General features: G+C 40.0%; 1 protein-coding gene across 1 annotated transcript; it reads left to right on the top strand.

Moving 5' to 3' along the window:
• The first annotated feature begins 1,637 nt into the window (after positions 1–1,637).
• On the top strand, positions 1,638–11,610 carry ppef1 (protein phosphatase, EF-hand calcium binding domain 1). The gene is made up of 18 exons (XM_078257003.1): positions 1,638–1,711; positions 2,774–2,806; positions 3,001–3,128; positions 3,234–3,294; positions 5,191–5,354; positions 5,431–5,545; positions 6,022–6,068; positions 6,218–6,384; positions 6,477–6,513; positions 6,667–6,816; positions 7,876–8,027; positions 8,126–8,357; positions 8,461–8,646; positions 8,732–8,874; positions 9,429–9,535; positions 9,618–9,781; positions 10,285–10,369; positions 10,456–11,610. Exons 1-18 carry the CDS (start codon positions 1,657–1,659, stop codon positions 10,692–10,694), a joined length of 2,265 nt encoding a protein of 754 aa, XP_078113129.1. The 5' UTR covers positions 1,638–1,656; the 3' UTR covers positions 10,695–11,610.
• The last annotated feature ends 758 nt before the right edge of the window (positions 11,611–12,368 follow it).

Here is a 12,368-nt window from a genome sequence, read left to right as displayed (position 1 = left end):
CATATTTTTTGACTAGCATGCTTCAGGCCTTATCTTATTTTCTTTTAGACAAATTACAAATTGCAGTAGGTGATCTCTCACTTCTGGGTCAGATCCAGTCTGCATTAAAAACATACAACTGCAAAAAAGAAAATAATAATATGGGAGTGAGTAGGCCTTACCATGAGCAAAGGTAGCCCTACTGCTTGTTTTAAATGTAAATTGAAACAACTGTCCTCAAATCTCATATAGCAGACCTAGTTTTATAGGTCTGCTTCTCCAAAACGTTTTGTAAATGTAAACATTCATTATTAGGCTTTTTAATTACTTTGCCCATAAATGTGGATGTTGACTTTGAAAAGAAGATTTGGGTGTGTATCAAACAAGACACTAAAGGTCTGAATAACCTCCTAGAAGCCATTAAAAAGGCTGTTCATAAACACCTGAAACTTAGGGTTAAAATAAACAACTTTGTTAGGATTTCCTGAGGGTGGTGCCAGAGTAAAGGTCATTGCAACCATTACAATTCATCCTGATTACCATGCCCTTAAATCCTCATGGCTAGTAGTTTCATCACATTTTTTTTCAAGAGTAACTTGGCATCCTTAAACTTAAATAATCACATTTGGCTAGGTGGGTCAGGGGCACAGAAGTGATGCAGGAGTGAAATGTGTCATGGTGGAAAATAGTACCTGGGGAATATGTTTCAGAAGTAGCCTATTAAGAAGGAACAGAAGAGCAGGTGGTACAGCGAGCTGGCGCTCCATTCTGTTTGTGGTTTCTGTGCTTTAAATCCACCTGCTGATACCTCCCTCCTGTGCGCTCTGGTCTCCTCCTGCAGCAGCTCCTGCAGCGTCCACAGCTTCTCTGGAAACACTATCGCCGCCAATAACTTTCACACTCAAACCTATCAGTCACTGAGAAGACATGTAGAGCAACATTTTTTTCTGTAGTTTCGATGCGAGTTTTTTGTGTGTGTGCATCACATGGATTGTGTGTCCAATTTCATGATTTCTGGATCGCGCGGATACAAGCTGCAGGTAGGAACAAAAAACACTTAGAGGATTTTTACTTGCACCGGATGCGTAAAGTAAGCGCGTCGTTGGAATATGATGCTGTGTGAAAAGGAAAGTGATGCGCAATAGGAAACATTTTCCTTTTTAGTTAGATTTTTCTGTTCAAACATGGCTTGGTTCAAGCATGGTTTGAGTGTGTTGAAGCGTGATAGGCAGCCAATGCTTCGTTATTGTGGCATATGTTTTTATATCGAAGCCTAATGTAATGCACATTTGCAGATCATCGTTGAAGGGCTGGGATACGCTGAAAGGAAACTCATTGAGCCTTAACTTAATGCATGTTCATATGTAACCCCCCCCCACACACACACACACACACACACACACACACACACACACACACGGGGCAGTGTGTGCTTAACAGAAAAGAGTTGTAAATATTGCAAGAGGTGACCAACTAAACACAGAAATGCTCACTGCTGTGGGGCGAGACTGGATAAAGTGTTCTGGAGACATCTGAACTAAAGAGTGAAAGCCAGTTCTCCCATTCAAACAACCAGTTAATGATGCAGCATGACAACTGTAATGTTCTTACTCTCTCATGGAAGCAGTTGCATGCCACCAGCCAGATGGGACTCAACTTTGAAAAAACTGACTGATCATGGGATGTGGCACCTCCGTTGCTACGGAGAAACAAGGGAGAAGAGTGGAGACAGGTAAATATGTGTTAAAGGAGGGAGCTGTTATTATGGTCCTTACACGTTTTCCTTCACTTCAGATGGATTATGTTGACATATGGATGTTTTGCCCCTGAGGAAAGGTGTGGAAACCCCCCCCCCCATCAAATTAGAGTCTGTGGGTGTAGACCAGCTGAGCACAAATATTTCTGGATACTAATTGGAGTGCAATCTTAGAAATAATTGAAATCTAACATTGTGTAACTCATGTTTGTGTCCTTACAGCCTTTAAGTTGTTTTATTTTAAGATTGCACATGTAATTGCTACATACAGTCTGCCATTCCCAGTATAGATCCTATATATAGATCCTAGCAATATGTGTTGTCTTCTCCTTAGTCCAGATTAAAAACTGGAGCGCAAACAAATAGTCGATTAATCGATTAGTCTGTTTTGATAATCATTTAGTCATTTAAGTCTTTTCTTAAAGAAATAATGCCAAACACACAATTATACACATTATATATATAATTACACATTCGATAATGTCATTTTGGACTCTGTGATGAGAATTTGGTCACAGTTCTTTTTACATTTCAGAGACTAATCAATTAATTGATTTGAATAAGAAAGTAACTGGCAGACTAATCGATGATAAAAAATAATCATTAGTTGCACTTCTTTTCTTGCCCCATTTTTGTCTTGTTGATCTCCTCTGTGAATCATTATGTAACTACTTGGGAAGTGCTCCTTAGTGTATTATTAGCAGATGTCATGGCAGTACTATTAGGTTTAGTATTTTACGCATCTCAAAGTCACACTGTCTAGAATGAATCTGATGGTAATACATTTTTGCTGTGATAGATTTCCCTCCGACTTGTTGCACACACCCCAGATGTTTGACAGATGGTGCTTTTCTTTCTTCACACTCCGTCTCTCTTAAATGAGTGCTGTTTCTCCTGAAAGCGCTTTTAATTTGCTTAGTTTCTCCAGTCCCACTGATAATCGTGACCTCCCCTGTGTCTTGTTATCTCTCTTTGTGCGTGTGTGTTGTCTTTAATTACCAGTTTCTTATGCTGAGTTGTAGTTTCTTCTTCTCACAGATGACACAGTTAAGACTCCCAGCCCGGCTCTGAGTAAGACCCTGCTCATCTCTAAAGATTGTGTGTGTGTGTGTGTGTGTGTGTGTGTGTGTGTGTGTGTGTGTGTGTGTGTGTGTGTGTGTGTGTGTGTGTGTGTAATCAGATATTTAATAAACATGTCTCCCATTTATATAAAATGTGAATATATAAAATGTAAAAAAAACCAAACAGCTGGTGTTTTGTCATAGCTATGAAGGCAGCGGTTTTGATCCAGCAATGGTACCGGCGCTACATGGCCCGTCTGGAGATGAGGCGCAGGTACACCTGGAACATCTTTCAGTCCATTGAATACGCCGGGGAACAGGACCAGCTCCAGGTGACTCTCAGCGCAGGCTTTTACTCAAAGTACACATGGATGCTAATTTTCAGAAGCATCAGAAAGCTTAAAACACCTTTTTTCTTTTGTTTTTTCTTTCCTCAGCTCTCCAGTTTCTTCAGTTTCATGCTCGACAACTTCACTCAGCTGAATGGAAATGGACCAGGTTAGGAGCCCAAATACTCTTTTATCCACATCATTTTAAGAAAAGATAAGATGTTGTGTATTGAAAACTCTGACTTCATCCTTGTTATTTGGAAATGTATGGAGTAAAACACATTGGATTGTATGGATATGAATGGAGGACAAATGTATTGTACTTTATTATTTTGCACTGTGCATGTAAAGCATTCACTCCTAATGTGTGTCTCTGACATACGGACACTTACAGTCAAGTTATTCTGCACCATTTTGCCTTTTTATTCATGTATTTTTTAAAGCTTTTGAGCATCTTTTTTTTAGGTTTATTTGAAGCTGGTTTGCTATTATGTGAAATTGCATGATTAAAGAAGGATGTTTTCAACTCATTTGTTGGTAAACACAACTAGCGAGAGATGAAATGTTAATAATATGGTAATTTCAACTAGTATATTAGTTATCAGATGGGGTTTAATGGTTTTTGGAAGATTATACATAGAGTAGATGTATTTTTTATTTTTTTTTACCTCCATCAAACTACCCATGTTTTGTTTCATGCCTCTGTGTTTTGGTCTACATTAGAAAATCTATTGCGTATACCCTGTTGCTTAGCAACTACTGTGAATGTGGAGGCCACCATGTTGGTGTGTTACACAGCTGTGGCTTAAGTATGTATTGACCCGCTAATCCAGCAAAAAGCATAATGCTTCATTGACGAGCTAATCCTTTGGTCAGCCCTCATTGCTTAACATCTACTGTGCATCCTCTACATAAAATTGAGTCAACATAAGTGATGCAAAGAGGCCAGACTCTTGCTGCCTGTATTTATCATATAAATACTACATCATCATTATATAAATACTATATCACCATCTTTGTGTGTGTGTGTGTGTGTGTGTGTGTGTGTGCTTGTGACAGAATAGAGGACATTTAAAAGACACTAAAGGGGAAATGGACAAAAGACTTACAAAAGAGAAATAGGCCTGGAGGTAGATGTCTGTTCATGCCTTGTTTGTTTGCATAAATTAGAGGTTTTCATTAGCATATTGGAGTGGTCTTTTAATTCAACAGTGAGCTCACACAGAGCTAGATGTGATGCTGTGTCAACAGTTTTTATTATAGATAATTAAAATCTGTGTATGGGTTTTTAGCTCATTGGGTAAACCCTTCATTTTGTTTACCTACAAAAGCGTTTTACTTCATTCATGTTACTTAGAGAGACCATCTGATTGCTGTTCAGCAGTGGTGGAAGAAGTGGAAGTCCTGCATTCAAAATGTTACCTAAATTAAAGCACAAAAGTATTAGCATTAAAATATACATATTATAGATTATAAATAATCTATTTGTTGATCGTATTTTGTTTTACTAATCTGAATCTGTAAATTATCCAGAAATTGAAGTTATTAAATAAATTATGTGGATTAAAAAGTAACATAGTTCCTTCTAAAATATCGTAAGGACATCACTTAAGGCAATGTATCAGATTTTGCGCAACTAGAGGCACAAAAGGCTTTTTCCACATAGTCAGTCACACTACCCAAAATCTGTAAACAGACTTTGGTGTGTAAAATCTGTGGAGTCTAAAGTTTAAGTCCTTTATCGGGCCTGACAAAGATCCATGACGGATTAAAACAGTGCAGTAATTGAAGTGATTATGGGAGCATAAACCAGTGTGGGGAATCTACTTTTTGCTTTCAGTGCTGGTTATACCTGAACTATCACAGTTGGGCGATGACTGTATACTGTGAGGTGATATCAATTTGTCGACTGTCAGCGATTTTGCTGTACTGTAAAATATGTTATTCCAAGGTGTCTACTTCTCCAATATCTCCGGATTTAGGCCGGTAATGTTGCAGATCAATGAGCAGGACTACTTTATGGCTATGATAGTATGTTCACAGTTCCTCACACTGTGTTCTCCAGACTTGATCTCCCAGCTGCTGGACCCAGTGGTAGACCCCTGGTTAGACAGAGAGACCTGCTACAACATGATCCCTATTCCAGAGTTGTACACCGGGCCCCGGCTCTCGTTTCCTCTCTCTGTCTCTGATACGAATGCTCTCCTTAGTGCATTTAAGGAGCAGAAGGTACAGAATACTTTTGATTGTCTTGGTTTAGATTTTGGCTGCTTTCTGGGACTTCATTATTTTTTTTTCCGTGCAGACTCTACATGCCAGATATGTTCTGCAGCTGCTGTGCGAGACCAAAAAGCTCCTCAAACAGATGCCCAACATCACCCACTTGTCGACATCCTACACCAATGAGATCACTATATGTGGTGGGTGACCATGATCTCAGTTTCACTTGTTTATTCAAGATTCAAAATCGTTTGTCATTTTTAAGTACACAACAAACGTTTCAGTCTGATTATTTTGCTTCTGCTTGTGCACCTGCTACATCGCACAGTACAGTGTGCTGCTCAATACATTAATGACCTGCTTACCAGTTAAATAATCGCTGATGTCTGCAAATGTGTTTTAAATACAGTTTTCTGTATCTTAATGGCAGCGTTCCAAGAATGGAGGTCTTGTTTATTTGCACACTGATCAGGCACTTGACTCCTCTTCCACGGCTGCCTCCTCCTGCAGATTCACATCTCATTAAACTCAAGAATACTTGTGACTAAAACAGAAAACACACACTGTTTAGTGGGTTGAGATGTTTTCACACCTCCTCTGTAAATCAGCCAGGGATCAATTAAGCCAGAAATAAGATACCAAATCTTGCAATCCTGTGATTTTCTTTTTGGTACAGGTGATCTGCATGGGCGGCTTGATGACTTACTTCTAATATTTTATAAGGTAAAGCCATTTTTTTCTATGCAACAATTGTCTTTAAAATCCTTTACTACCTGTTTTACAGGGAAATTTTGTTTTATGCAGATGCATCCAATTTTATGTAAATACACTTTTAAGTTGATGTATTTTTCCGGCATGTTGCTGTTGTTCAGAATGGCCTTCCCTCTGCGGAGACGCCATATGTGTTTAATGGGGACTTTGTGGACCGTGGGAAAAAGTCCATCGAAGTGGTCATCCTCCTGTTCGCCTACCTGCTGCTTTACCCCGACTACATGCACCTGAACCGAGGAAACCATGAAGACCACATAATGAACCTCAGGTTGGTAGAAAGAAGAAAACATTTATCCATTTAGGTTTACCACAAACATGGGAGTAGTAAAATTAGAATATGTTTTTACATTGATGTTTCAGATATGGGTTCACAAAAGAAGTCATGCAGAAACACAAGGTACAGTCAAGTCCAGACACATGTCATTATTCTGCGTTTATTATGTACAGAACTCAGTTGCATGTTCCGCAGGTTGCAGCATGTAACTGCTGACTGTCACAGCTGGTGGAGCTTTGTAATGGGTGCATTACAAATTTGGCTGACTGTGTGCAGGCTCATGGCCGTGAGATCCTCCAGCTGTTTCAGGACGTTTTCAGCCTTCTGCCCGTCGCAACAGTCATTGACGGAAAGATCCTGATTGTTCACGGAGGGATATCAGATCAGACCGACCTGGACTTCCTCAGTTCCATAGAGAGGCACAAGGTCAGTGGAAACAAGCAGCCACCCTTTATCCTCCAGCTGTACTCTTTTAACAGCAATAATTAATGTTGGCCACTAGAGGTTAGAGAATTTTTTTTTTTTTTCAATGTAGATATTATGGCTAACTTTGGCTTTGTTCATATCCAGCAGACATGGTCCATGCTACATACTTACGTGGGTTTAAACAACATTCAGTTCTGTATATCAAATACATTTTTTGTTTATGTGTGTTTTTTTTTATTCTTTTGAATGAATGGCCCAAGATCCAGAAAATGACAAAATTCATCATTCACACAAATGAAAAATAAGCATGCATGTATTCCTCACATTGGATTATAATTAAATACACATTAGGGGTGCACGATTCAGAAAATGTCACGATTCGATATTGATTTTTAGGCTCAGGATTCGATTCAAAATCGATTTTCTATTCAAAAACGATTCTCAATTTAAAAAGACGATTCACAGTATGTAAATGTAGTTACTTTTCCCATGTGATTGCAGTAGACATACAATAAAAAAAATTAAAACTAACATTTCAATTATTTGTTTTATAAATTAAAAACATGAATCGATTTTTGGAATTCTATGAATCGATTTTGAATCGATAGAGCTTGAATCGCGATACAAATGTGAATCGATGTTTTTGCACACCCCTAAAAATTTTAAAAGTAATTTAGGGAAATGCAGCAAATTACTTCTGAAGTACAGGATGACATGGGTGCAACAAAATATACAATTATATAAGTATCACAAAGTAACTCCTAGAATGCAATAAATCATCTGTAATCTCTATCTTTATGTATGTATAATAGTTGTGTATTTTAGGTTGGATTTTTTTTTACCTTTTTCATTTACTTCAGATAAGAAGTAGTACTGTACTAAGGATGTTTATAAGCTCATTTGTTAAGGTCAAGTTAGTTTTTGCCTCAAAGGACTTTACAACCTGTACAACATACTGTACGTTACCCACTATCCTCAGACACTTGACATGGAACTTCAATTTGGAAAACAAATACCTTTGTCCTCACTTTATTTCTCTTTCCTTCTCTGCTCTTCCAGGTGAAATCTGCCCTGAGGTTTCCTAGACGCAGTGTGGAGCAGCTGGACATCGGCCAGTCCTTCAGACAGATGAAGAGACTGAGATCTACAGCCTGCTCTCGTCCCAGCAGCAGCCGCAGCCACAGCAAGAACCAAAGAACCTCCAACCAGAGGTCTGACAGCAGCCCACAGACACTGACAGAACAAATGTACAATTTGACTTCTTGTTAAAAAGCGACAGACCCTCTCTTCTACCCCTTTTCTTCTGTAGAAATAGGCGATGCGGGCACAGCCAACAAGACAGCGCCGCCTCCACTTCGTCGTCCTCCTCATCATCGTCCTCCTCCTCTTCGCTCTGCTCTCCATCGTGCCTGTCGCCTCATCCGTGCCCGTCTTCTCCCAGCATGCCTTACGCTATCAATGACCTCCAAGTGCCTTTTCTTGACTCTCTGTCCTCTGTTCCCCCTCCTTCACCTCCACAACATGATCGGGAATGGAAACAGGTTGGAGGAGTGGATTCAGTGGGAAACAAATGAACATTATGCGACTGATGTCTTTTGTGTCTTATTCACCACTTGTATCTGCCTCTCTTCCTATCTGCTGCAGATAGTGGATATATTGTGGAGTGACCCTAAAACCCAAAAAGGCTGCAGTCCCAACACATTCAGAGGAGGAGGCTGCTACTTCGGCCCTGACGTCACCCAGAGACTGTTGCACCAGCACGGACTCCAGCTGCTCATCAGATCCCATGAGTGCAAACAGGAGGGATACGAGCTCTGTCATGGTGGACAGGTAGACGGGTTGCAATAAATTCATTGAGATTGTCCCAAAAATGTTTGAGTCTGGAGAAATAAATGCGTGCATGTTTGTTCTACAGGTGATCACCATTTTCTCAGCGTCAAACTACTATGAGGAGGGAAGCAACCGTGGTGCCTACATCAAAGTGGGCCGAGAACTGGTTCCCCGCTTCTACCAGTACCAAGTCAGCCGCACAACACGCAAACTCACCCTGACACAGAGGTACAACAGGTGTCTGGTGTTTATCCCTTGTGTGGTCCTCGGGTCAAATTTGACCCGTTTTCGAAGATCTGTATAAAAAATATGGGTTTCTTTCAGCCAAATTGCCCAAAAATAACATGGATAGTTCCATACACGAAACAGGCTGTAATTATGCATCAACATACGTTCCTCTGATCTTAATTATTAGCTAAGGTAATTCATAATTTCTGGGTTTAACTCAAAATTAGGCATATTTTAATATGAATGAGGTTTATTGACCATGAATTACAAACATAAGTGTAAAACTAGCGGTAATAAGTTGGAATGAAGTTGGCTTAGAAGATGTATACTTTATGCTTTATAAAACAGGCAAAACAGACTGGGTCAATTTTGACCCGGGAAGACAACACAAGGGTTATTTGTTTATGTAAAATGTGTCTGTTTTAGATTGTTATAAATTGGCTAGCTTTGGGTTTTGGACTGCTGAGCGGTCAAAACAAGCATTTTGAATTTAAGCATTTAAGTAGGAAAGCTCACACTTAGTTATTGGCCTGTGTTTGCATGTGTGTCTGCAGAGTACGAGCTGCTGAAGGCTCTGCTCTCAAGGCCCTGAAGGAGAAGCTGTTCTCCCATCGCTCAGAGCTGCTGTCAGGCCTCCAGCAGTACGACCTGAATAATACCGGTGCGCTCTTTTCACTTACGTATTACATGTATTTAACCAGGTTGACATGTATAGTTGTTATATGCAAGCATATCTTTTTCAGGTAGTGTGTCAGTCAGTGAATGGGCTCAGGTGTTGGAGTCTGTGCTGAGACTGGATCTGCCCTGGAGAACACTTCGTCCACACTTAGCCCGTCTGGCACCAGATGGCAGTGTGGACTATCAGTCCTGCTTCGAGGATATGGAATCAGGGATTTCTCTGCCTCAGGTCAGAGAAGTGAGGGGTTAATGTGCTTGAAGGGTATTTTGAGATCTTTGTATTTTAAGTTTATACTTTTTTACATTTCAGAGGGAAATGTTGTACTTTTTACTCCACTACATTTGTTTAAGCCCTGACAGTCTTTTTAAAGGACCGTTTTAAAACTGTCAGTAGGTTTAAGTCTCAGAAAGCGAAAGAGGTTGGATAATTTTGTGAAGCATGTGATAATGCATGTAATGAAATGGAGTGGAGCATTTAAATGAAGAAAAGTGAGATTTCAATATGCAATATGCACACAAATATGGGCACTTAATAAAACTTAATTTACTCTGCCTGAGAATCAGCACCAAGCTTTAAACATGTTACAATCCAACTGGCAGCCCAAGCCTTTTTGTTCTCCCTTGTGATACTGGTACTTTTAGGATTATAGTACATATTCGACCCCTGCTTCTATCAAACACAGCTATTGTTTAGATGTCTACTGTTTTCTTTTCCCCTTTCCTCCTTTTTAGGTGACTTCAAACTTGGCTGAAACTCTGTTTAGATACAGGACAGACATTGAGATAATATTCAACATTATAGACAAAGACCATTCAGGTAAAAAAAATCTCTTTAAAGACAGTGTCCAAAATTCTAAATGTATTCCTTACAGTTCAGGATGTGGGGGTTTGTGTGTTGTTCAGGTCTGATCTCCATCGAAGAGTTTCGTCACACCTGGCGTCTCTTCAGCGCCCACCTGGGGGTCGACATCGACGACAGAGCCATCGATGACCTGGCCCGAAGTATCGACTTCAACAAGGACGGCAGCATAGACTTCACTGAGTTCCTAGAGGCCTTCAGAGTGGTACACAAACTGGACAACAAGGATCAGCAACTCAACGGAAAGATGGATGGAGAAGTATTTGTGAAGGGAAGAATCTGAACACTACAGTGTGGAAGCCCTGCAAGATCAGCAGGAAGGAAGGAAAGTAGGGAAAAGACAAAATACTTCAGTATTTCTTAAGTTGTTAAAGAAAAAATACAAATGCACCTTAAAAGTACTGATGCATTTTGTCATTTGTTGGTGTGTTTTTAGTCACACTGTCGGCATTGATCTATGCACGGCAATGTCAATCCGTAAGTTGCATCCATCCAAACATTTTCGACAAATATTGGACGGATTGCCATGAAACTTTTTACAGACATTAATAGTCCCCAGAGGATAAGTCATTGGTGATCCTCTGACCTTTCATCTAGCACCACCAGCAGGCCATATTTGAATACAGTCAAATATCTCCACATCAACCAGATGGATTGGCATCAATTTTAGTAAAGACCTTAATGATTCGCAGGCGATGAATCCTAATGAGGCACCACTTGTTTAGCCTTCTCAGTGTGAAATGGCTCGACAAACGTTGGATGGATTGTCATGAAATGTGGCATTATTTAAAAGGATTATGTTATGGTACATGGCTGCATTTATATATCACTTTTATTCAAAGCGCTTTACAATTTGCCTGTCACAAACTACCGTGCAAGGTGCTGATCTGACCATTTGGAGCAATTTGGGGCTCAGTGTCTTGCCCAAGGAAACAAGATGGAAGTCCTAGGCATAAAGGTACACAGGAATGTCACCAAGAACCCCACCAAGTCAAAATAAATTGCTAGAAGAAGGTCTGAAGCAGGTTCTGGGACTATAAGCCTTAGGTACAGTTTGATGTAGCACAGATGTATAGATGATATTGTGTAACAGACATACAGCAGGAGTACCAGTGTGATGTAGCACTGTTACCTACATGTCAGTAGGCTACTGTAGTATTACCTATGAGTTTTACATGTATTGATGCCTGAAGTATAAAAAGGAGAAACACACTGCTGCTAATGTTAGAGTTTCAGCTGGTGTGTGTTCAGCTGTTTACCAAAAAGGAATAAATTGTCTAGTTTTTGTAACGAATTGTTGTATTGTTTTTGTACGTTTTGTGTATGTTTTCATTAGACTGCGTGCGTGTGTGCGTACGTGCGTGCGTGCGTGTGTGTGTGTGTATGTGTGTGTGTGTTCATATTCTACTTCACTCTGGCATCTATCTATATATCTTCTAACCCTAACTCTGCCCACTATAATTACCAAACGGTGAGAGCTGTAAAACAGGTCCAGGCATCCTGTCAGGTTGAGTAATGATGGGTTCAGATTTTACTGAACAACAAAAACACACACACACACACACACACACACACACACACACACACACACACACACACACACTTTAAACAGGTGCACACACACACTAGATGAGGGGTTCCTACAGAAGTGAAGGGTGAGAGACAAACGGGGTTGTGGAGACTAATTATTTTTGTAACTGATTTAGTGTTTTTGGTCAAACTGCTTATGTCGGAGTATATATATTGAAGCAACACATTAAATTGTTGCTACTCACTTTAAATCAGGTAAAAACAGCATCTCCCCTGATACCTACTCATCCATCTGTCAGAGTGTTATGTGTATGCACCATCTTACCCCTCCTTCTTCCCTTCCTTCCTCCCATCTGTCCATCCTGTAGTAATCCCAGACCACATCTCCCCACCCCTCCCCTCAATCTACAACCTCTCATATACTTCC

Source organism: Sander vitreus, chromosome 1 (genome assembly GCF_031162955.1).
Source record: "Sander vitreus isolate 19-12246 chromosome 1, sanVit1, whole genome shotgun sequence".
Taxonomy (NCBI): domain Eukaryota; kingdom Metazoa; phylum Chordata; class Actinopteri; order Perciformes; family Percidae; genus Sander; species Sander vitreus.
The sequence above is the reverse complement of the archived record's forward strand: the minus strand, read 5'-3'. Positions and strand labels throughout refer to the sequence as shown.

Coding starts and splice junctions, on each gene's coding strand:
- ppef1 (XM_078257003.1), top strand. CDS start 1,657: ATGGGATGTGGCACCTCCGTTGCTACGGAGAAACAAGGGAGAAGAGTG. Junction 5,355..5,430: donor GTGCATTTAAGGAGCAGAAG/GTACAGAATACT, acceptor TTTTCCGTGCAG/ACTCTACATGCCAGATATGT. Junction 8,028..8,125: donor CAAAGAACCTCCAACCAGAG/GTCTGACAGCAG, acceptor TTTCTTCTGTAG/AAATAGGCGATGCGGGCACA.